Here is a 27,123-nt window from a genome sequence, read left to right on the forward strand (position 1 = left end):
ATAGGAATTTTTCTACAGATTAAAAGTTAATGTGCAACTCAATAGTATTCCCGAATATAGATCAATTAAACCATCTTTCAGTGCAAGTCTGCAGGAATTGGTCAGGTAAACTTAATTTAAATTTATATATATATATATATATATATATATATATATATATATATATATATATATATATATATATATATATATATATATATATATATATATATATATATATATATATATATATATATATATATATATATATATATATATATATATATACAGTCTTACACAAGTTTACATACGGTTTAAGAAATTGTATTTTCTTTAATTATTAAAATATAATAAAATATGCATATATATGCTTTAGATTTTGTAAATTAATTTGAAAAACAAAGTATTTGTCCATTTTCAAGAAGATGTTTTTAGTCTGGATTATAAACAACAACAAGAAACATGTTTAGTTATAAGGTAAAAACCTCAAGGGTATGTAAACTTATGTGAGACTGTGTGTATATATATATATATATATATATATATATATATATATATATATATATATATATATATATATATATAAGAATAAAAAAAACTTCAATGCTGTTAAAGGTTTCAGCTGCCGAACTGGATAATAGATTGTCAGCTTGAAAATAAAGGGGTTATTGCGTTTGGCCATAAGAAACTGTTAACATTCTCGCTTATTATAAATTACACAGAAGCTGACCCGTTTGGATCAGAAATACAAATACAAGCAATAAAACTGGATAATAGCAGTGTACCTAAGAGTAAGTTATACTTATACTTCATTTTTGGAAATATTTTTGAAAATATTAAGGGGAAATGTTATTGTATATACTAGACGGAAAATTGAATGGGGGTTTGTTTTGCTATGGAGTTTCCGGACTCTGACATCAACCATTTAACATTCCAAGTGTTGAAATGAACAAAAAACGATGGCACACAAGATCTTTTACATAGATCATATCAACATTATTTTACTCCGAATTCCATTCGGCAGTCATCCCTATTCATGTAACTTGAAGACATTGCGACTTTTCCCTTTCTTAGATCTCTAAAAACGAATCAAAATGTGATCGCTGAAATCGGGTGTGCTTTACCCAAAATGCATTAATTCATAAAATAACGATTCATAAATTTTCAAATTTGTACATGTTTTTCGAAGTTTTGTTATTTATCTACCGCCAGATCTACGCTAAAGGCTGCAGATTTGCATTAGCCAGTAGTTTTCTTTTCAATACTTAATAATACCAATTCCTTAATATTCATGCCCAATAATATGGTATTAAAATTGTAATAATATGTACAGTAATTAATTTAGAGGAGAAATCAGGCTAACATAAAAATAGTAAGCCACGCCGTAAAAGGAAAGAACACTACTAATGTTGTGTGTTCTTGTTGTTGTGTTCTTGAAAGCAGTTTCACTTAGATGTCACAGTAATTGTGAAAGCAGTTTCACTTAGATGTCACAGTAATTGTTGTTGGAAACAACAAACAATACATTGTGGTATAGGGTGAATTCAGCAATGCCTCTAAAAATAGCCCAGTCAGAAATTCCTGATGGTTATAAATATTGAGCGTTGTAACAACGTTGGAAGCTAACGTTGAAACAACGCTTGATAAACAAATTAATAGATTAATTGGTTTTTAAAAAGTATAATCTCCACAAAATTATCGTTGAAAATGCATTTTCCTTCAATGCTTAAGGTTTTTTTTATGAATAATGAAGGTATTAAAGGGTGATAGGTCAAAATTTGGTCAAGGGAAAACGCGTGTAAATCGGTGAAATCGTTTATTTAAAAAATCAAATTAAATTTCTTTTTCAAGTTCAATTAGTATAAAATTCAGGAAAAATATTCAGTTAGGATTTCGCTTTTCCAAATCCGAATTGCCGGGCCTCACGCTTGACACCTGCCATCAGATTTTGTACAGCCACCTTGTCCACCTTCTTCGCCGCAGAAAGCCAGTTTGCCTTGAACTGCTGCTCGTCCTTAGCAGTTTTTTTGGTCTTCTTTAGGTTCCGCTTGACAATAGCCCAGTATTTCTCAATTGGGCGGAGCTCTGGCGTGTTGGGAGGGTTCTTGTCCTTGGGAACCACCTGCACGTTGATGGCGGCGTACCACTCCATGGCCTTTTTACCGTAATGGAAAGATGCCAAATCCGGCCAAAACAGTACGGGACAACCGTGTTTCTTCAGGAAAGGCAGCAGACGTTTATTCAAACACTCTTTCACGTAAATTTCTTGGTTGACAGTCCCGGAAGCTATGAAAATGCTGCTTTTCAAGCCACAGGTACAGATGGCTTGCAAAACCAGATATTTCTTTGCGAACTTTGACAGTTTTATGTGCTTGAAAATATCTGCTACCTTTCCCCTTCCTTTTGCCGTATAAAACTCCTGTCCCGGAAGCTGCTTGTAGTCGGCTTTGACGTAGGTTTCGTCGTCCATTACCACACAGTCAAACTTCGTCAGCATCGTCGGGGATCGCGCTTTGGGCGTCGTATTTTGTTTATCATCGCGATTTGGAGTCACTACCTTCTTGTAAGTCGATAGTCCGGCTCGTTTTTTGGTCGATGCACGGTTGTAGACGGTACACCCAGCTTATTTGCGGCATCTCGGAGAGAGAGGTTAGGGTTTCGCTTGAAACTACCAGCAACTCTCTTTGTCGTCTCAGCGGCTTCCGGTTTTCGATTTCCCCCCGATCCAGACTTCCTGGCTGTCGACAAACGTTCCCCAAACACTTTAATTACATTTGTAACGGTTGATTTGGCAACTTTTAGCGATTTTGCCAGCTTTGCGTGCGAGTAGCTCGGATTTTCGCGATGCGCGAGCAAAATTTTGATACGCTGCTCTTCTTGCTTGGACGGCATTTTGACAACTGAAGAGTGAATTCCAAAATCAAAATAGGAGCAACATTCTACACACACACTTTCAAAATTAGGGGTGTTTTTTAAATGCAAAATTGAAAGAAATACGTCAAGTTTATATTGACCAAATTTTGACAGTATCACCCTTTACTGTTGATATGAATTGATTTAGAATAGGATAATATTCATTTTTCATATAAATTGAAGGTGTACACTAAAAAACAGTAAACCTACCAGGAAGAACAATTTTGGTTAATTTTACAAATGTAGGCAATTGTATAAAGTTTTAACTAAACTAAACGCTGATTTCACAAATATATGTGCGTATCTGTGGATTTATGATAAAACCCCATAAGTCTAAAAACACAATTTTACAGGGGAGCGAAAATACACCTATAGGGGGTCTCAAAATCTTCTGTAGAAAAGATCTGGAAAATGTTTAATATATAGATATAGATAGATCTTTTCGATAGCTTATTTTTAGAGAAAATTAGGAATTGACGACTTATGTTGTTTTGTCATATGATATTTTATTTAAAACAAAAACATATCTATTTATGTGTTTTGTCGCATTGAATCCTGATCATATTCTGACTAAAAAACAACACAACTGAAGTTAAATATGCGTTTATTTTTATTTGTTTTTTTTTCGACAAAACACCATGACTCGAAATATGTTGTTTTGTAAAAAATAATTTGTCAATTACACAAACCTCATGTGGACTTATGTTGTTTTGTCAAAAGTATCATACAAGTATTTCGATTTTATTTTACAACGGATGAAATATGTTGTTTTGCTAAAATTAAACTTAAAAAATTCGAGACACCATTCTTATCTCCCGATCTAGGGCAGATATTGTATCTGTAAACACAGAAAGATGCGCCTTCAAAAACTACACACAACATACAATTTTTGAGAAATTTCACTATTTTCGAGAGTTCACTATTTTAGTGCACCTTCGGTTTTTTGAATGGAAAATGTATAGTCAAATTAAAAACTTCAATTTAAATTTTCAGTGTTTTTTTATTGGTTGTAAAAACCATCGATACACCGTATAACGATGTTATCATTTTGGGGTTGTCAAAGCGTTCGTTAAACAATCGAAAAAGCGTATAAAATATTGTTTTCATGACGCTTTGAAAACGTTGTTAAATACGATCGATAGACCGTAGAATGACGTTATCATTTTGGGGTTATAGCAACGCTTTTTCCCACCGTGTATCAACCGTTTACAATGCTTTTACAACGCTTTTCCGATGGTTTTTTTTTCTGACTGGGAGGTTTCGATTTGTTGTTGCTTTAGTTTAGAAACAATAAAGATCACACATGATGTTAATATACAATCAGTACGAAAGAATGAATTCGAAGTAGTCCCCTTTGTTGAGACACAAAATTATTACTTAAAGCTTATGTTGATGAGATGTGTGCCTAGTCAGAAAAAAACCATCGGAAAAGCGTTGTAAAAGCGTTTTGAACGGTTGATACACGGTGGGAAAAAGCGTTGTTACAACCCCAAAATGATAACATCATTCCACGGTGTATCGATTGTATTTAACAACGTTTTCAAAGCGTCATGAAAACAATATTTTATACGCTTTTCCGATGGTTTAACGAACGCTTTGACAACCCCAAAATGATAACATCGTTATACGGTGTATCGATGGTTTTTACAACCATTAAAAAGCACTGAAAAACAACATTTCATACGTCTTTCCAATTGTTTCTAGAATGCTTTAGGACGGTTAGAATTATAATTTTACAGTACATTAAAACCTTCAAAATACGTTGAATATTTTATTGTTATATTTATATTAGTGTTCTACACTTTACAAAGGAACATCAGAAAACTTAACAATTAATAGGAAAAATACATAATTAAGATTAAGATTGACATTTCTAATTGGTAAAAAAAATTATTTTTATATGGTTATTTAATATGGTGTTCACGTTGGAAATAATAGACTCCTCCATTTTTTGAAGTTATAAAGTAAACTTCTCCGTAAACTGAAAATTTCATTCTTCAACTCATTTTTTATCTCTCCAATTTCGTACTTAATAGCCCTTAACTCTCTTCTAACTTCGTCCCTGAATGAAGCTACATAGAAAGATAAAGAATAACATTTGTTGATAATGGCCTCTATTGGGCGCAATACATTTCCTCCTCGTCATCCTTATTTACGGAATGGGATGGCATACTGTGATCCTCCGTTTCGAAAAAAAATCCAAATTATCATCTATAGCATCTGTAAAGTGAAAAATGAATTAAAACAATTATATAAATTCAGGATTTCAAAATGTACCTCTTCTGTGTTTTAGCTTTTGTCGCTTTGCTTGATTCTTTCCTACGAAAGGTATCGTTTCAATGGAGTCCAACCTTTTATCAGTGTCTGTAGAAAAAAAATTGAAAATATAAAGAAATGAATTCTTTATTGCACGACATTTTTCTTACCTTCAGTTGTACCAAGGGTGTTAATTTTCCTTTTGTTAAGATTTTGAAACATTTTACCAATATTTATTCTTTATTTTATTTTCATATTTCGAAGTGACGCTTGTTTTCGCCGTTATAACTGTTTCACGTTTGTTTATGAATTGTTGTTTCTTGTACACAGAGTTGCATTTTTTCAGTGTTACCATCTCAAATTCCTTAATTATACAAAGAAAATTCCCGACACCAAAGGTGAGTATTAAGTTCGAGTTTAGTCGCATTTTTTCACTAAAGTGAAAACTAAATCTTAAAAGGCATAAAATTAACATATTTGTTCAGATTTCATTATAACTTGATGGGGAATAGTACAAAGCAAATTTTCGCAAAATTTGTATTCCTTAAAATGGATTGTTAAAGAAAAGTAATCGTGAAAAATTTGCGATTTTAGCGGCTAAACTCGAACTTAATACCCACCTTAAGCCGCTAAAATCGTAATGTTATCACGATTACTTTTCTTTAATAATCCGTTTTAAGGAATACAAACTTTGTGAAAATTGCTTTGGGCTTTTCCCCATCAAGTAAATTTGCAACAAATATGTATAATTGTATGCAGTTTTCTTACTGATTTAGTTTTCAATTTAGCGATTTAAGCGGTAAACTCGAAGTTAATACTCACCTTAACATGTGAAAAAAAGTAATTATATCTAACAAAATGTCTTCAATTAGTCGTTAAATAAGTACTTATATTTGGGTTTTGGCGTGATGTCAGCGTTTAGTTTAGTTAAAACTTTCTACAATTGCCTCATTTGTAAAATTAACCAAAATTGTTGTTCCTAGGGGTTTCACTGTTAATGTACATTTTCACTTTATATGATAAAGGAACATTATCCTATTATAAATCAATTCATATTAACAATATTACATCCATTACTCATTAAAAACCATTGGACATTGATGGAACATGCATTTTCAACGATAATTTTATGGAAAATTTACTATTTAAAAACCGTCAATTAATTTGTTTAGCAAGCGTTGTTTCAACGTTGGCTTCCAACGCTGTTACAACGTTCAATATTTATAACCATCGTAAATTTCTGACTGGGGATACACATTAGTATGTAGAAACACTTTATATATGTATATTTTCTTTTTCCAATTTTTTGTTATAAGATATAAGAAATCCTTATCCTTTTAGAGATGTGGAAACCGATCGATTTTCTACTAGACTTCCAACTTAAGTTAAATTTGCCATTCGATCTCCTAACGATGTGCGAAAGTAATGCAACAAGCGGAATAATTAACATGCTAAAAAGATTTGAAAAAATGTGTTTGGAAGCAATTAAAATGGGTACAGAATTGCAACGAATTATGTATTTACAGCGGGCAGCTTTAATAAGGTAATAAAAATATAAATTATTCGTAATACCCTTATGTAAAAAATATACGTGCCATTTATAAGTTTCTTCTTTAAAGGTATAATCACTTTGTAGCACTTGGATTTTGAATAGTATAAACTTATTTCATTCTAAAAATACATATAATAGTACATATAATAGCTTAGTACATATAATAGCTTATTTAATGACTTATTATTATAATAGCTTATTTAATGACTTATTATTACTGATTTTCCTTACACTTCATTATGGGGACGAGGCCCTCACGGTCGGAAGGGGCGGGAAAGTGGGCGATGGGACCGTTCGAAAAAAAAACGATTTTACTTCTTTAGAGAATACAATAGATTTTGGAATTTTCAACCGACTTTCTGTAGTGTTGCTCGTTTCCTCCGATAATTTGATTTGTCACGTGTGTTTCATATCGGTCCATATTCTTACATAGTTCAATCCCCCTATTCCACTTCCTGTGCACATTCGAAGATAGGGATTAAAATGGTCCAAAAAGTTAAAAAACCTGACCCAAGACCTAAAACGCGAAATTTGCATCCGATTTTCTTCAACCCACCTAGAGTATTATGTTAGATTTTTCCATCAAAACACAAAATTGGAAGTACAAAAATATATATGAAGACGGTTATAAATCTTTATTAAATCTCATTAATGGAAAAGTTATAAAGCATTGATTCCGTGGCAATAAGCTGGTTTTCGGCGTGGAAACCGAACATAGTACCCATCTTAAACGAGGGATTTAAGATTCTTTTACAACTTAAACGTAGTGTCGTAAAGATTCAGAATCTAATGTAGTCTCCATATGTAAGGTGGATAATTTTGAACAAATATATGATAATGGACTAAATTCCGTTTCGGACCAAATTTAAAAATTAAAAATCTTTTGGACCAAAATGTCTCTTGTTCTCGTTCTTCTCTTTGATTAATATGTTTACATTGTCTACCAAATTGTTTTGTAAACAATTTTTTGTGTTTATCTTCTCTCTTGTAAAAATTGCACGAAGTGTTTCATTAGACTTTTAAGCTATTTTAGTTGTATTGTTATTATATTGATTAGTATATTACAAATATGCAATATGTTTGGTGGCTGTAAAACTTTATTTACTTTATTTATTTATTTATTCTATATACGTCTTATCGCACGGAAAGATATCTTTGTTGTTGTTGTAACAGTTTATTGTGATTTCATCCATTTTTATGTTAGGTTAGGTTAGGTGACAGCCCGATGTATCAGGCTCACTTAGACTATTCAGTCCATTGTGAAACCACATTGGTGAACTTCTCTCTTATCACTGAATGCTGCCCGATTCCATGTTAAGCTCAATGACAAGGGATCTCCTTTTTATAGCCGAGTCCGAACGGCGTTCCACATTGCAGTGAAACCACTTGGAGAAGTTTTGAAACCCTCAGAAATGTCACCAGTATTAATGTGGTGGGATAATCCACCGCTGAAAAACTTTTTGGTGTTCGGTCGAAGCAGGAATCGAACCCACGACCTTGTGTATGCAAGGCGGGCATGCTAACCATTGCACCACGGTGGCTCCCCCATTTTTATGTTATACGCTCTGGTACTTAAGCTTGTGCCCAGATCGAGGAACTCTGCGTGGGAGGTCTCTTTCCTCCGTTGCTAGGGGTGGTGGACGGACTCCGAGAACAGGATTAACCTTGTAGCTTCTCACCGCTTCAGCTACAGTATCCTCATGAATCCTGTTCAAACCTGCCTGGTACGCTGCTTGATCTAGAGGCTCTCTTTTGTAACGCTGGATCTCGCACACTAGATGATGTATATCAACCCTTACGTGGGTGGTGGTTGTGTATCCATGAGATGGTGGTTTGGATGATTACTGCGATAACCCAGGAGATACTGCAACATGTAATTGTGTCTTCGCACAGGGATGATCTTTGTCTCCACATAAAGGTGATCCAGGGGTGTGCTGAGGAGACACCCAGTCGCAGTTCTAAGGGCAGCGTTCTGGCAGGTCTGTATGTTATTCCACTGCATGTCACTGGTCTGCGGTGGCCACACTCGAGCTGCATAGTTTACCACTGACCGGCCAATTGCCTTATACAGTGACTCAAAAATAAAATGGGACATTTGCTATTTCTGATTTCTATAGTTCATAACTTTTGAACAATTTCAATGAGATAAAAAAAGTTATTTAATTCATGTTTTTATTATTCGAAATCAAAAATAAAAAAATCTTAAAAACTATTTTTTTATACTCAAACAAAAAATGGGACAGTAGTGAAAACAATAAAAAAGTAAAAAGAAATGTACAGTTGACTAAAATACTTTTGTTCAAAATAATAAATTAGTACTTTGTTGAATATCCTAAATAAATCCTTTGGCTTTAATAACTGCTTGTAAACGACGTTGCATTGAATTCACCAAGTTTTCGGTAACGGTCTTTGGGATATTTTCCCAAACTTCTTCAATGGCGGCTTTGAGCCATTTTTTCCCCGAATCTCTCGTTTTCGTAATTCTATCTCGACATGAGCCAACAAGTGCTCTAACGGATTCAGATCCGGGCATTGGGAAGGATGCGGCAGAACAGTATGGACGTTACGGAGTAACCACTCCCTGCATGAAGGTATATCTTGCTGGTAGTTGCAATTTTGCAACAGTTTTAAGGATATGCTCCTTTAATATATCTAAATAAGCAAATTTTGTCATATTACCCTCTATGAAACAAAATGAACCGACTCCATTCGCTGTCATTGCACCCCAAATCATGACATGACCGCCACCATGCTTTACAGTTCCAACTACATTGCACGGATCGAGTGCTGTACCTTCTCTTCTCCAGACAAAACTTCGACCGTCTGAGCCAAATAAATTAAATTTTGATTCGTCAGTGAAAATAACGTTTCTCCAAAACTCATTCGGTTTGTCAATGTATTCTTTGGCATTTGTCAATCTTTTGGCCACATTGATTCTGGAAAGAAGTTTTTTTTTTCTGGGAGCGTACGCCTTGTAGTTATTCTTGGGAAGAAAATTTCTAATGGTTTGTGGGTTTACATCAACAATGGATGTCTCTTTGAGTTATTTGGAGATATCAACAGCCGAAATTTTTGGGTTCTCCTTTACGAGACGTAAAATTTTTCTCTTGGTCACATCGGAGCTATTTTTGGAGACCCTTCCAGTTCCATTTTTTCTGTGCAAATATCCATGAATTTTACAATTTTTTAATATGTTATATACCGTTGACTTAGGCTTGTTCAAAATATCCGCAATTTCACGTATACTTTTTCCTTCAGACTGATGTTTCACCATCAACTTTTTTAAATAACTTGAAGTCTGCTTACCCATCTTGCCGATAACACTTCAGAACAGAACTGCCAAAAAACACGATATGAAGCAACATTTCGATGTACCGTTTAAAAAAATAACGGTACTCAGTAGTATTCCTAGTAATAAGCTGCAATTTACGTTGTCCCACTTTTTGTTTGACTTGGAAAATTAATTATTTTAAGCGTTTGTTGGAAATTTGAGATAAAAAGTAAAAATTTCTTAAATTTCGTTTTCAACCATAAAAATACGGTTTAAGTACTAACATTTATCTCTTTACATTGATAAAATTGGATGTACCGTTATAAAGTGATTAGCCATTTTATTTTTGAGTCACTGTAAGTAGTTAACAAGGATTCTTTGTCCGCACCCCAAGTACTGCCGGCAAGTGACTTGAGGACCTTGTTTCTACCGCGGATCTTATTATATACTGCAGTGGCATGGGCAGATGATCTGTAAAGGCTGTCGAATGTTACCCCGAGTATCTTGGGGTAGTTTACTGTCGGAATTATTTCGCCGTCGACTCTAACATTCAACTCCCTACGCACTTCCGCCGTCCATGTAGTAAACAGTGTGGCTGAGGATTTGGTGGCAGATATCCTCAGATTTCTAGCAGTGAAATAACTGGTAAGATCAGCAATGTAGACGTTTAAACGATCACATATGTCATCAACAATGAGCCCGGATGCCATGATTGTACAGTCGTCCGCATATGATACAATCTCGACGCCGTCAGGAGGGGGTGGAATCGAGGACAGGTAGAGGTTAAATATTGCCGGAGATATCACCCCACCCTGGGGAACTCCCTGTTTAACTCTACTGGATTTTGACTTTTTTGTCCCGAATTCCACGTACGACTGGCGTCCACACATATAATTCAGAACCCAACTCTTCGTTCCTGCCGGTAGGGACGTATTCTCGTTGTCCTCGAATAATGTGGCATGGTTGACCGTATCGAATGCTTTCGATAGGTCAAGCGCCACGAGGACCGTCCTATGACATGGCTTCGGCTGATTAAGTCCCCTATGTGTCGAAATGGCATGTAAGGCTGTCGTCGTACTGTGTACCTTACGGAATCCATGTTGATGGTGGGCAGCTGGAAAATTCTCCACAAGGCTGGGGAGGAGTAGTGCCTCAAGTGTCTTGGCTACTGGCGGGAGAAGGGATATCGGTCTGTACGATTCACCTTTATCTCGAATCTGTCTGGCTTCAGTAGTGGAATCACCCTTCCCCTCTTCCAGACATCGGGCATAATGAGCGATTCCAAGGACAAATTGAGGAGTCTGGTCAGGTACTCAACTACCAGTATTCCCAGGTGCATCAGCATTAGCATTGAAATTCCGTCCGGGCCCAGCGCCTTAGATGGTTTCGCGCTGTTGATGACATTGGTAACTTCGGCTGCGGTAAATTGTGGTATGTCATCGGCTCGGAGACCACGTATGCGACGAGTGGCTCTCCTTTTCGCTCTATTACTCTCGGGATGCTCAACAAACTGTCGGTATCTTTGCATTGGGGTCTCGCTTTGTTAATTTTCATTGATTTCGGCTGAGTCACTTGTCCTGACATTGCGTTTTTACTGTACCGGTTACTACTTTACAGTTGTCATTTGTCCTATCTAAATTGGGAAATTTTGTTACTTCTACACAATTGATCAATTTGGTTGTTGTGTGAAATCAATAGATTGCTTTCTTATGGGACTTTATGAGGTAAGCAAATTTTCTTTAAATATAAATTCAATTTGGCTATGTTTTAGTTCGCGAATAGCGTCATCTTGTAGTTTGCCTAATAAAGCGCTATTGTTGGTGATAAAAGATTATTGTCAATTGGCATACGACATCCTTGGTGGGAAATTAGTTTTGTGTATCAGACATAAATGCCAAGAGTTCTAGCAGTTTTTTGAATTGTCGTATGTTTCAAGGTTTCTGATTTGTTCATTGTTATTCCTTATCTACAAATTTTTCATTCTAATTTTCTTCTAATTTTCACTTAAAATTTAAACTCCAACGTTTCATAAATCCAAAAGTATCATATGCTTTACTAATTTGTGTTGATGGAAGATCAGACGCTGATCCATTAGTAATCCAAGAAGCAGCATATTAGAACCGATGAAATCATTTGAATTAAATACACTACCTCTCGAGATGCACATTAATTTACATTTAGGGATATTCAACTCCATTAACCCTCTAATGCCCCAATTTTTTTGCCAGCTGATTAAATATTCAATGTTAACGACACAAAAGCAAGAAAACTAAACAAGAAAAATGTATACGGTAAAATTCAGTATACGCTGCAAAGCCTCTTGAACAATTTTAATTAAGTTTACTTTCTTCTTTTTGTTGTTTTAAGGTGTGTTTTACTAAAAGCTTCCTGATTTAACGAAGACCGCCTTAGATGGTTAAGTTCATTTCATTCACACGAATTGTAGAAGTTATCAAGATCGATTTGTAGTAATATTGTTCATAGGGATCATGAAAGAAACGAAACCTCTTTACGCGTTCAGCGAACATTAGAATATTAGAAGATTGATTGATTATTTTTTACATCATGTGCAACAAGAATATGACATTCTTATAATTACAGTACTGGAGAATGTTATCCATTGTATAAACTAATTCAAGCATATTAATATAAAATATTAATGTTATAATACCTACACCCAAAGAAATTTGTTAGTAGGGACAGCAGAAAAGTCTGTTAAAACAGCAAAAAGTCTGCTGAAAAAGGGACAGTAGTCACTGTTTGCTGAAATAGCAAAGCTCGACTACAATAAATCATGTTTTGTTTTGGCTGAAACAAATAAAAATATCAACTTCAAGAGCAATACAACGACTATAACGACCTTCCAATTTTTTGATACCATTTTGGTAGTACTCATTCGGTTTTGCCTCAAAATAGGCCTCAGTTTCGGCGATCACCTCTTCATTGCAGCCAAATTTTTTCCCTGCGAGCATCCTTTTGAGGTCTGAGAACAAGAAAAAGTCGCTGGGGGCCAGATCTGGAGAATACGGTGGGTGGAGAAGCAATTCGAAGCCCAATTCATGAATTTTTGTCATCGTTCTCAATGACTTGTGGCTCGGTGAGTTGTCTTGGTGGAACAACACTTTTTTATACCCTCCACCATAGGATGGGGGTATATTAACTTTGTCATTCCGTTTGTAACACATCGAAATATTGCCCTAGGTTAGGTTAGGTGGCAGCCCGATGTATCAGGCTCACTTAGACTATTCAGTCCATTGTGATACCACATTGGTGAACTTCTCTCTTATCACTGAGTGCTGCCCGATTCCATGTTAAGCTCAATGACAAGGGATCTCCTTTTTATAGCCAAGTCCGAACGGCGTTCCACATTCCAGTGAAATCACTTAGAGAAGCTTTGAAACCCTCAGAAATGTCACCAGCATTACTGAGGTGGGATAATCCACCGCTGAAAAACTTTTTGGTTTTCGGTCGTAGCAGGAATCGAACCCACGACCTTATGTATGCAAGGCGGGCATGCTAACCATTGCACCACGGTGGCTCCCAAATATTGCCCTAAGACCCCATAAAGTATATATATTCTGGGTCGTGGTGAAATTCTGAGTCGTTCTGAGCATTTTCTCCGTCTGTTGAAATCACGCTAACTTCCGAACGAAACAAGCTATCGACTTGAAACTTGGCACAAGTAGTTGTTATTAATGTAGGTCGGATGGTATTGCAAATGGACCATATCGGTCCACTTTTACGTATAGCCCCCTTATAAACGGACCCCCAAATTTAGCTTGCAGACCCTCTAAGAGAAGCAAATTTCATCCGATCCGGCTGAAATTTGGTACATGGTGTTAGTATATGGTCCTTAACAACCATACAAAAATTGGTCCATATCGGTTCATAATTATATACAGCCCCCATATAAACCGATCCCCAGATTTGGCTTGCGGAGCCTCTAAGAGAAGAAAATTTCATCCGATCCGGCTGAAATTTGGTACATGGTGTAAGTATATGGTCTCTAATGACCATGCAAAAATTGGTCCACATCGGTCTATAATTATATATGGTTAGGTTAGGTTAAAGTGGCAGCCCGATTAAGATTCAGGCTCACTTAGACTATTCAGTCCATTGCGATAACACATTAACTAAAAGTACCTATTACATATGGGCACTTCTAGTTTTAACCGCTGAACCTTCTTGATTATTTTTCTTTGTTGAACCAACCAGATTGTTCCAAAAACATTAGCAGACTGCTTAAGTTAACGTTTTCCAGATCCGCCAGTAATCTGAAGCTATATGCTCCTAAAAGTTGCTTGCGCTTTACACAAAATGCAGGACACTCACACAAGAGGTGTTTAATTGATTCTTTTTCCTCCGCATCATGACAGCTCATACAATAGTCATTATACTTCGCGCCAATAGTTTTTGCAAAATCGCCTATCAGGCAGCGACCCGTTATAGCAGATATCAGGAGTCATATCTGACGTCTCGAGAACATTAGCATATCTAGTGTGCGGTTTAAGTTGAAATGGGGCCATATTTGCTTGGTGTCGTTACAACCCTTGCAATTCTCCCATCGAACATTTGCCATCCTAACAGCCTTCTCACGCAGCATGAGCTTGCAGGTAGCTAGGGGCATACCAACAAATTCCAGTTCCCCTGGAATATGTAAGGTAGTCCCTAGCCTTGCCAACTCATCCGCTTCGCAGTTCCCCGGTATGTTCCTATGGCCAGGCACCCATATTAGGTGAATATTGTACTGCTCAGCCATCTCATTGAGAGATTTGCGGCAGTCGATGGCCGTTTTCGAGTTGAGGAACACAGAGTGCAAGGATTTTATTGCAGGTTGACTGTCTGAGTATATATTAATGCCAATATTTGTTGGAACATTACTTCTCAGCCAATTCGCCACCTCTCTTATTGCTAATATTTCAGCCTGAAAAACACTACAGTGATTAGGTAATCTTTTCGCTATTCGAATTTCCAGATCTTTAGAATATACTCCGAACCCCACTTTTCCATTCAATTTGGAGCCATCAGTATAGAAATCTATATATCTTTTATTCCCCGGGGTCTGTGTACACCACGCCTCACTGTTGGGAATTAGAGTTTCAAACTTTTTGTCGAAAAGTGGTTTTGCCAGGGTATAATCCACTACGTTAGGCACATCTGGCATTATTTTGAGGACCGAACTATGACCGTACATTTTTTCCGACCACAGCGATAGCTCGCGCAACCGCACAGCCGTTGTTGCAGCTGACTGTTTGGCCAAAATGTCTAAAGGCAATAGATGTAGCATGACATTAAGGGAGTCTGTTCCTGTCTTACTAAATGCGCCTGAGATACATAAGCTCGCCATACGCTGAACTTTATCTAAACAAGTCGGTTTCTGAAGTGCCGGCCACCAGACTACAACACCATATAGCATTATAGGTCTAACTACTGCAGTGTATAGCCAATGCACAATTTTTGGTTTTAGTCCCCACTTTTTCCCTATTGCCTTTTTGCACGAGTACAAAGCTACCGTGGCTTTTCTCGCCCTCTCTTCAATATTAAGCCTAAAATTCAGCTTCCTGTCCAAAATAACGCCAAGGTATTTTGTACACTCACCAAAGGGAATTTCAGTACCCCCTAAGGAAATGGGCCTAACCGTGGGAGTTTTACGATCTTTGCAGTACATGACTAGTTCTGTCTTCGCTGGATTTACACCAAGACCATTATCTTTCGCCCATTTCTCAGTCATCCGGAGAGCTCTCTGTATAATATCTCTGATTGTGGATGGGAATTTTCCCCTGACTGCTAGCGCCACATCATCTGCGTATGCCACCACTTTTATCCTTTCTTTTTCTAGGGAAACCAGAAGGTTGTTTATAGCAACATTCCAAAGAAGAGGTGATAGAACTCCTCCTTGGGGAGTGCCTCTGTTCACATACCTTTGTATGTTTGCTTGCCCTAGTGTGGCTGAAATACGTCTCTTTATTAGAAGTTCGTCTAACAGCCTAAGTATACCTGGATCAACATTCAGAGTTGTCAGTCCATTTAATATCGAGCTCGGATGGACATTATTGAACGCCCCTTCGATGTCTAGAAACGCCACGATTGTGTATTCTTTGACAGATAGTGAGCTTTCAATAAAGCTGACTAGTTCATGCAATGCGGTCTCAGTAGACCTGCCCTTCGAGTATGCATGCTGTCGTTTCGAGAGCAAACTTGAATCCACGCTAGTTCTAAGATACATGTCTATCATCCTCTCCAGGGTCTTAAGTAGGAATGAGGATAAGCTGATTGGTCGGAAATCCTTCGCACTCGAGTGAGAGGCTTTTCCTGCTTTAGGTATGAAGACGACTTTTGTTTCCCTCCACTTTTCTGGAATATATGCTAAGTTTACACATCGTTTATATATCACCGTCAACCAGGGGATAACTCTTTCAGCCACTGCCTGTAACTCCGCCGGAGTAATTCCATCAGGTCCGGGGGATTTGAATGGTCCAAAGCTATTTAAAGCCCATTTTATTCTAGATTCCGACACAATTTCCTCGATAGGAAATGATCGCTGAGCCTCTGTTACACCGCCGGAACATGGTTCAACCGTCTGATTTCCAGGGAAGTGTGTGTCCAAAAGTACCTCCAACGTCTCCTCACTGGACGTTGTCCAATTTCCCTCCGATGTTTTAATGAAACCTGGAGCGGTGTTAGTGGATGCTAGTACCTTCCGTAGTCTGGAAGCCTCTGACGTATTCTCAATACTGCTACAGTAATCATCCCAAGAGTTTTGTTGAGACCTTCTCAGTTCTCGTTTATATTCTCTCAGATTCATCTTGTAAGTGTCCCAATCCTCCGGAGCTCTTGTGGACTTTGCTTTGTTAAAGAGCTTCCTGCAGGATTTCCTCATATTACTTAACTCCGTAGTCCACCATGGCGGCCGATTTTTTCCCCTTGGCTTTCCTCTAGGGCAAGCAGCTTTCAGTGAAATGTTGAAGGCCTTAGTAATCCGCTCCACTGCGTGTTCGATATCTTGCACAGTGCTCATATTTGTCTCCGGCATTTCCGGTATCATCGAATTGAACGTTTCCCTATACCTATTCCAATCAGCTTTCCTAACATTTAGCGGAAATATGGTCTTTGAAGTACGAACAGCCAATCTGAAACTGATGTAGCGATGATCTGAGAAGCTATGTTCCCTCAAAACTTGCCACTCAGATATCTTATCATTCAGTTCCGGAGAGGTCAACGTTACGTCCAAAACCTCTTGTCTGTTCCTGGTGACGAAGGTTGGTGCATCTCCCTTATTGCAAACTACCAGGTTAGTACGCAAAATAAACTCTATTAGCGACTCTCCCCTTGCATTAGTATCACTACTTCCCCAAATACTATGATGTGCATTTGCATCGCATCCCATAATGAGTTTTGTCTTTGTTTTTAGTGACTCCTCAACTAAGGTCTTAACGGCACAGGGTGGCATCTCCCTATCATGTCCCATGTAGACCGAAGATACCCAATATTTGCATGTGGATATCTCTAGACTGGCTACGACAGTGTCTGCATTGCTCAATGAAGGAAGCAGAAACAAGTTTAGTTCGTTTTTAGCAATTATACATGCTCGATTTATATCGGTACCGGTATTATGCAAAAGTTTGAAACCCGGAGTGCTTAATTCACAGATCTTGTTCTTATATATGTATGGTTCTTGAATAAGAACTATATCTATGTCTCCTTTCATCAGGAGAACTTTTAAGGCAGCACAAGCGGCCTTACAATGGTGAAGATTTATCTGGAGGAACCGTAGAACCATCCAAATTTTCAACCACCGTCACATCAGCCGCTTCAATTGAGTCATCAAGGGCTTCCTCTTCACAGATCTCGGTGACTCTCGCAACAATCCGCGGTTCAGTTTTGGTGAGGCTTGAGCCTGTAGAAACTTCCCGCATATGATTTTCGCCATAGTCTGCAGGTTTTATGTCTCCTTCGGCTTCGCTAGGAGATTTTTCCACTGCTGACTCTACCGGAGGCTTGTCCGTTTCGGAATCCTTTGCTGATCGCTTTTGTATACCTTCATATGGATATCATGAAAGCCATAACTTACGCGTCCTTGGGTCTGGGCTAGATGTGGCAGCGACTCTATGTTTAATATAAATACCGCATGCCGTCTTGGTCCATCCACCTCATCCAAACGACCAACCTTCCAATCGGCGGTTGGAAGATCTGGGTTACATTCTTTTAGTCTCTCTAGTATTGACTCAGGATCAGGAGGGTTTGCCGGTATCCATGCATGTGCTCTAGGTTTAGCCGGTATGTCTTTTTTATCGACTAACTCCAAAGCGGCTCCTTCCCAAACTTCACCAATTAGCATCAATGCAGCTTTAAAGCAATCCATAGACCTCTGGTCCGCAAATGCTATTAACTTATATCGTCCTTGATGCCATCCAGAATCTTGCCGTCGAGGACTTGGTCCGGGAAACCTTTTTCGCACCTCTGAGTAGACACCAGACATCGCGTTCTCAATTTCCCCCCATTTTTGCCTTGGAATCATACCGTCCAATGCTTCTTTATTAATAATAGCCATCACAAGGCTGTCTTTTGCAACTGAGGCAAACGATCTTTGATCCCGTTTAGAGGATGGCAGTTCATCCGATGATCGTTCCCTTTTGTCAGATTCAATAATTCCTTGAGCCCATTTTAAGGAATCGCTTTGCTTAGCCGACAACGTGTTTGGTTCGACAGATCCTAATTTCTTCAGGATAAAGCATTTCTGCGTTCTTTGAATCTCTTTTGCCACCTGTCGACTAATTGGGCCTGACTCTTGGTCACTGCCCAAATTCATAACTTCAGTCGATACCCGTCCACTGAGCCCTGAAGTTAGCAACCCAGTGGATGACTTTGAATTTCGCTGCATGGTGGTTTGATTTTCCACCACACGTGAAATTCGTAATAAGTACTTATTACGATGAAATACTCCGCTATTAAAAAACACGTCCGTTCAGTTCGACGGTTGAACACTCAGTCTTATATATAGCCCCCATATATACCGAACCGATTTGGCTTGAGCCTCTTGGAAGACCAAAATTCATCTGATTCAGTTGAAATTTGGTACGTGGTGTTAATATATGGCCTCAAAATCGGTCCATAATTATATATAGCCCCCATATAAACCGATCCCCAGATTTGACCTCCGGAGCCCCTTGGAAGAGCAAAATTTATCCGATTCGGTTGAAATTTGGTACGTGATGTTAGTATATGGTATCCAACAACCATGCAGGAAGTGGTTCATATCAGTCCATAATTATATATAGCCACATATAAACCCATCCCGAGATTTGGTTTTGGAGCCTCTTGGAGAATTAAAATTCATCCGATCTGTTTGAAATTTGGTACGTGGTGTTAGTATATGATATTTAACAACCATGCCAAAAGTGGTCCATATCAGTCCATAATCATATATAGCCCCCATATAAACCGGTCACGAGATTTGGTTTTGGAGCCTCTTGGAGGAGCAAATTTCATCCGAGTCAGTTGAAATTTGGTACATTGTGCTAGTATATGCCCGTTAACAACCATGCCTAACTAAGTCCATATCAGTCTATAGTTATATATAGCCCTCAGATAAATAAATCACACAAAAATTGGTCTATATCAAGTTCATAATTATAGCCCCTATATAAGCGACTCCCATATTTCAATTCTGGCTCTCCACGTACCGCGCAAAAGTCCATATCGATTCGTAATTATTTGTAGACTTAGGTTAGGTTAGGTTATGGAGGCTGACACAAATCCGAACTTGCGGGTTTGTGTCCACTTAGACCATAGTTGGTCCATTGCGATACCTCTAACTTCTTCCCATCTTCCTCCTCGTGTCCGTCTACTTCCGGCCGGAATGAGTCTATCGTATGATAATGTATCCTTTGGACGCGCCTAGTTCCTCCACCCCGAAGACTTGATGAAGACGAGGATATTCCTCATACTGCATACTCGCAAGTCGGTCATAGTCTGAAAGAAATAAGAGCCCAGTATCTTGTTTCTTCTGACAGATAGTGCTGGACACTGGCACAGGAAGTGAAAAGAATCTTCCGTAGCATCGGGGTCCAGACACCACCTACAAATGTCATCATTCGCTAGACCTATCCTTACCATGTGTTTCCCAAGGTGTTGTGTCCCGTTATGATGCCTATCATAGACCTTACATCCTCTCTCTGCAATGACATCAAGACTTCAGAGTTCCTAATATTATTTTCGTCCCATATCAGTTTGGTTTGTTCACAGCCAATAGAAGAAGCCCATCGTCTCTTCCATAAATCTTCATATTTGCTGTTGATCCTGTAAATAAACAAAGAGAGCGGAGGAAAAACGTCCGAAATGACGTTTTCCGTACCACCTGCGCCTTTCTTAGCCAGTATATCTGCCTCTTCATTCCCAGCTATACCATAATGTCCAGGTACCCAGCACAGAGTTACATTATGCTGTTCAGTGAGAACCCTAAGCTCTCTACGACAGCGGCTGACCACCTTTGACCTTATGTTCGTACTGCTCAGGGCCTTTGTAGCTGCCTGACTATCGATGAAAATGCTGATATCGGATCTAAATAACGGCCTCGTCGATATAAGTTCAGCAGCTTTTGCAATAGCAAATAACTTGGCCTGGAAAATGCTGCATTGTTCGTCCAACTTAAAGGCCTCTCCAAGGTCTCCGTGTTCACCGCCATGACAACACTTCTGCCTGCGTCGGTGGGGGGATCCATTTTCAATATCGCCCAGTCGTCTGTTGGGTAATTCCTCCTGCTTTGGGCCTTTAGCAACCCTAGTAGGCGATCTTGCGGCAAGACGGGCCCCGTTATGAAGACCCTCACTCTGGGTTGTGTCTTCACAAAAAAAAAAAGTGCATCATCCTCCTCTTGGCGTATCCTTTCCGATACCTCAAATAGTAATTTACTCTCCAGTATTCTCAAATTCTCTTCCTTAATTTTCCTGTCCCTATTAGAGTCATCTACTATTGCCACCTTTATACAGCCCTCGTTATATAAATTCTTCCCCTGGCCCTTTCGGGGTTTTTTTGACCATAGTGACCTCCGTAGAATTCGTATCCTTCGTCCTGTTCCTCTTGTGGCGTCCAATTTCCTCGGAGTCAGGGTTTAGTGACACATCCTCTGCCGGAATTATAGATCCATTAGATTTCTCGGCGGGATTTCGAGCTAGGCTCGGCATTCCTTTCGAGGCCTCTAATGGATTGGACGCACAATACATAACTTTTTTGTCTAATATATACCACGTATGAACTAACTCACAATTTAGAAAACGATGTTAAGAAATTTTAAGATACCTTGCCATCGATAAGTATTACCACAACGCAAGTAATTCGATTGTGGATGACATTCTTTTTCAGAAGTTTCTACGCAATCCATGTTGAGGGGTACATAAGATTCGGCCTGGCCGAACTTACGGCCGTATATACTTGTTCTTCTTCATATGGGGCCGTTTTGCCGCGATTTCGACCTTCAAACGCTCCAATAACGCCATATAATAGTCACTGTTGATGGTTTTCCCCTTCTCAAGATAATCGATAAAAATTATTCCATGCGCATCCCAAAAAACAGAGGCCACTACTTTGCCAGCGGACTTTTGAGTCCTTCCACGCTTCGGAGACGGTTCACCGGTCGCTGTCCACTCAGCCGACTGTCGATTGGACTCAGGAGTGTAGTGATGGACCCATGTTTCATCCATGGTCACAAAAACTCGGGTGTATTACGAGTTAACAGCTGCAAACACCGCTCAGAATCATCAACAGGTTGTTGTTTTTGGTCAAATGTGAGCTCGCGCGGCACCCATTTTGCACAGAGCTTCCGCATACACTCAAAAAAAAGTGAACTCTCTATTTCACTACAGCCAATTTAACTTTATTTTAGTTCATGGAATTATTATGTTTGGAGAAAGTTGCCTTTACTTTAATAATTTTTTGTTTACGTTAGTTAAATTAACTAAAACCGAGGAAAAAATATACTCAAATGAAGCATAAAGATTAACTAAATTCGTGTATTCCACAAAATAGTTTAGAATTTCTTTAAATTTGTAAATTTTACCAAAAAGGCGTCTATCATGAACTTCGTATGTCACTAAAGACATTCTTGCAATTTTGAACTCCAAATTTTTCCTTCAAACTACAAAATTTTCTTTAACAAGTGAAAAAACTTAGTTATGTCTAATAAATTTTCTTGAATTTGTCGAAAAATATTTACTTATTTTTATGACATCGGCATGATGCCAACGTTTGTAATACTGTTTAGTTAAAATTTTCTACAAATATTCAAAATTTTCTAAAATTAACCGAAAGTCATCCTGGTGGGTTCACTGTTTTTTCAGTGTATCCAAATATTGATGAATGATATGACCAACACGTTCCTTTGATATCTTTAAGGCCTCTGCTATCTCGATCAACTTCATTTTACGGTCATTCAAAATCATTTTGTGGCTTTTTTTTTTGATGTTTTCGTCGGTAACCACCTCTTTCGGGCGTCCACTGCGTTCACCGTCCTCCGTGCTCATTTCACCACGCTTGAATTTTGCATACCAATCAATTATTGTTGATTTCCCTGGGGCAGAGTCCGGAAACTCATTATGAAACCAAGTTTTTGCTTCTATCGTATTTTTTCCCTTCAGAAAACAGTATTTTATCAAAACACCAAATTCCTTTTTCCATTTTTTCACAACAACAAACGTTGCTTCACAAAAGACGCTCTATCTCACAAACTAATTGACTTAAAGACGTCAAATTTTGACACGAATCATTTGAAGGTTGGTACTATATAAAAATGATATGCATTTAATACTAGCGACGCCATCTATGTGTCAGACCGGGGACTTATCAGCCAACCTGTTATATTGCAGTGCAAAAATATACCAAAAAATACTTTTGGTTCTTAAATATGCTTTGGGGAAAAATTTATAACCTAAAAATTGTATAATTTGTTGTTCATTAGGCCCTGAAGTACACAAATATAACAGCAGACATCGACTGTTGTTATTTACAGACTTTTTTCTATGAGTGTAAAAGTAATAATTTTGGTAAATTTATATTTGATGTTGTGAAACCAAAACAGAATAAAATAACTGGAATTAATTACATGGAATTTCCAAAAAAAAGTTTAGCTTATGTAGAAATGCAAAAATTATAAAAACGGTTATTCAAAATTAAAATAAAAAATTGTAAGCAAATGTATAAAATAAGTAGTAATTAAATTAAAAAAAACTGAAATTAAATAAAAATTGCATTTGGACGTCAATTGCCTGTTTCGGTATCAGGCTAACATGAAATATAATAAGCAACGATGAGCCGTCGTAAAACTAGGAAAACCACGACTAATGTACGCGTTAGAATTGTTGTTGTATCCTGGAAACCAGTTTCTGTAAGTTGTCACATGTTGTTGTAGTTGACTGTAGAAACAATAAGCATTGTTGGACTGTTCACCACTTAGGTGAATTCTAACAAATTAGCTTTCTAAAAATAAATTTCATAAATTTATAATCGATGCATTACTATGTAACAGAACGAAATAAAAATAAGATTAAGGGACTTGTAAGTTATATGAAAAGATGATGTACAGTGGGAGAAAAGATGATTCAATTTGTAAGAGGTAAATTCCCAAATGTTTTCTCCATAAGGAGTTAGCATAAAGGGCCCAAAATTGAGTTATCTCTCCCAGCCAGATCTATACTAAAGGCTGTGGAAAGGTTCATTCGCCCGAACCGAAACAGGTACAGTCCAGGCGTGTATAGATTTGTATCTGGCGTTTTCTTTTCAATGGCTCTATTAACCATGTTCCTTAATCTATCTGTCCATAAAGCTCGAAAAATAATTGTATAATTAGATATAATGCATTTGGACGTCAATTGCCTGTTTCGGTATCAGGCTAACATGAAATATAATAAAAATTGCAATATTATAAATAAAATTAAATGGTGTATAAGATAGGCTAAAAAAGGTAGATTTCAATAGATATGTATCCTCAGCATATTAGAAGACTTTATAATCGATGATAAATCATTGATAAATAGACAAAATAAAATGAGCCGATGTATTTCTTCACGATAATCGCACTGTTAAAGTTGTCCATTAAAAAGGTTGTTTGGACTAACGATGGTGTTATTCTGTAACTAATCTTTAATCAAGTTGTTTAAGCTGCGTTGCGCTTGACAACAAACAGGCAACAATTTTTGACGTTTTGAATTCATAAATTTGGAGAAAAACTTACGGTATGGTCACATTGGCCAAATATTTGACAGAAATCGAAAAGTAATTCGTTGCCACAGACAAACCAGCAAACATTTTTAGCTCATTTGCCCGAAACGACTGTCAAACTTTCCCAAGAACACTCAAAATATCTGTACCCATGTTCTGTAATTCTCACATTAATAATTTACTCATAATGGAACAGAAACAAGAGGAATTTAAACAAAATTTTGTTTCTCCCATTGAACTGTTTCTGCAACTTTGTGATTCGAAAAAAGGCTGTCATGTGTCAAACATTTTTCGTTTCATTGGAAAAATTGTGTGAAAAGTGTTGCTGTAATGCTACAGTGATAGAAAACACTTCATTATAGTAACGATATGTGTAATTAAAATTCATCCAACGAAACATTTTCATGCATATAGCGACATTTTTCGTCATTATAATGATTTTTAATCCAATAATTTTAAATCCAATTTTTTCCTTCAACATATGAAATTTTCTTACTTAACTTATTTGTAAAATGTTGCAAATTGAAAACTATTTTAGTTAAAATTTTATGAAATAAACCTACATTTTATTTCATGGTGGGTTCACTTTTTTTGGGTGTACATTTTTTGACAGTTGACTGGAATATTCCAAAAACTTATTTAGTTGTTTTAAATGAGAATTAAGCATATTATAACTCTTTGCTAGAGATCTTAGATCGTAGAGAATTTTCGGCAGTGATATGCATTATTAAAGTAGGGTGATATCGATTTTCAGGTTCCGTTAAAGCATAAAACGATTCTAAATTAACTATAACTAGATCGAGTAATTTGCCGTGTGAATTGAATATGTTATGTACTTGCTCAGGGTTTTATAAGGTTGTTGCTTTACTTCTGTAATTTTACAGTTGGATTTCATGTGTAAATTGATTCATCACCTTACTTATTTATAACTAATAAATATACTAATTAATACTCTTCCTTATATGATGTATTTCCTCCTTTCATTTCAATTTATTTGTACGAAGTTTCACACACAATAATATATTATAATCTTTTAATTACAGTATGTAATTTAAAGAGGTAGTATTGCATATTTAAATAACTTATTTTGCATTATGCTATAGCATTTAAAATACATAAACATCATTAAAGATTGGTATGGATTAAGAAAAAAAAAAACAACTAACTATGAAAGTGTACATGAGACAAAATTATTGAATAAGTTAAAAAAACTATTGGGAATAGAATGTATATAGTGACTTCTTAAACGTATTAGCGTTGTAAGTAAATTGTATTGATGAAGGCAAAGAGTTCCATAGACGGCATGCAGAGTGAAAGAAGTGTCATTCTGAAATTAAATGTTCGTGTTGTCGAGGTATTAGCAGAATTCTCGTTTGGTTCTTCCGGATCGTAATTTACCATAAAGATACGTAGGTGTTCGGGTGTAGATAAGCTTATGTAGTGAGAATTCGTATGTCCAACAGTTGTTTGTTTACTTAACCGTTCCTCTGGTTGTAAATAGTTGTATTCAACAATTCTAAATAGAGACAGTTTTGTTGCAATATTATTGAAGTATTGCGACGACGAACATTTTTGTACTAATTTTCCGCTACTAACATGATAATGCATCTTATCAGTTTGTCATATGACCTAATAAATAATATAACGTACTTAATATCTATCTGTATATTTGACTTAAAAATTGTATACGCGATTTTTATGTATACGGTCATTAGTAAATGATTTTGTTTTTCTTGTATTTACAGAGATGAAGGTAGAATTTTCGTCCGAAAAATTTTGCGCAAAACAACCCCGCAAACAGACAAGTACACCATGGTGGAGAAGACTGAATTTAGAATTGAAATATTAAACGCGAAGAAGCTGTGCTTCAAAGACATAAATGTCCCTTCGTTACATAACTTCTCTGAAGACGTTCATTTACTACCGGTCGGATTACAATTTTTAAAAACATTTTTAATTGATCCTTCGCGGTATTTGAGAGATTCGTAAATTATCATTTTGGTGTAGTGTACTTTTTAATTGAGTTATATAAATACAAATTATTATTTTGACAATATTTGTATTTTTCTAGAACGACTTTTACTTTTAGAAAAATGATTTCTTCGCAGAATTTCTGTTTCAATCACGATAATAATTAATCCAATTATTTTTTGGTTAAATGATTTAAACTACACAATACTGCTTAATTTCATCTTGGCTAAAAATTACTAGATTAAGCTTAACCGACAGACGAAAAATATGTTTGTCAAATCCTCTGTCATTGATTATGCGACGAATTCACCTTAGCGTGTTTAACCCATCAAGTATCGTACATCAGCGTGAGTCATGAAAACAATAAACACAATAATATGAATGTCCCTAATAAAATTCGGCTGAAGAAAATACTCGCTCGCGAACAGAGAACGGATGCCTAGCGCAACTGCCCAGTGTATTTAGTAAATTTAATTATTTGCAATCTAAAAGCACCAAAAGGCAAAATTAATTTCAACCACTAATATTAAACGCAACCGATCATTGTTGGTGCTTGTTAATACGAGACTACATAAAAACAAGATTAAAAAATATATCACAAATTGTCCAAGATTTCTTTTCACTTGTTGCTAGAAAATTGAGGGTTATTTAAAAGCAGCTGATATTATGTATGTTCGAAAGGACACTGTTGCAAAATTTTGAGATATTGTTAGCGTTAAACGAAGAATCTATGAATATGATTATGCGTAAAATTTTAATGAAAACAAGAAGGTTTTTGAAAGGTTTTTTTTTAACCAGATAGAACAATATATTTGACCACAGAATTGCTATAAATGATTTGTGCAACTTTTGCAAACGTAGCACACAGGAGTCAATCAAGTATAATAAACTGAGAGTTCTCGTCATCGGGAGAAAACATATATGATTCACAAATTTATTTGTTTTTATACCCTCCACCAAAGGTATAAGT

At 36.9% G+C, this 27,123-nt stretch overlaps 1 protein-coding gene across 3 annotated transcripts in view; it reads left to right on the forward strand.

The window, feature by feature from the left end:
- Spc105R (Spc105-related) overlaps positions 1–26,238 on the forward strand; it is a 78,293-nt gene extending 52,055 nt beyond the window's left edge. The window contains exons 7-10 of one of the 3 annotated variants that reach the window (XM_075291256.1): positions 19–105; positions 595–770; positions 6,490–6,691; positions 25,928–26,238. In XM_075291256.1, coding sequence (XP_075147371.1) covers positions 19–105; positions 595–770; positions 6,490–6,691; positions 25,928–26,171 — 709 coding nt within the window. In that variant the 3' untranslated portion in view covers positions 26,172–26,238. Of the gene's footprint in view, positions 1–18; positions 106–594; positions 771–6,489; positions 6,692–25,927 lie in introns of those variants that run through there. The other 2 variants (XM_075291257.1, XM_075291258.1) reach the window with 2 other exon arrangements.
- Positions 26,239–27,123: the final 885 nt, after the last annotated feature.

Source organism: Haematobia irritans, chromosome 1 (genome assembly GCF_050003625.1).
Source record: "Haematobia irritans isolate KBUSLIRL chromosome 1, ASM5000362v1, whole genome shotgun sequence".
Lineage (NCBI taxonomy): Eukaryota > Metazoa > Arthropoda > Insecta > Diptera > Muscidae > Haematobia > Haematobia irritans.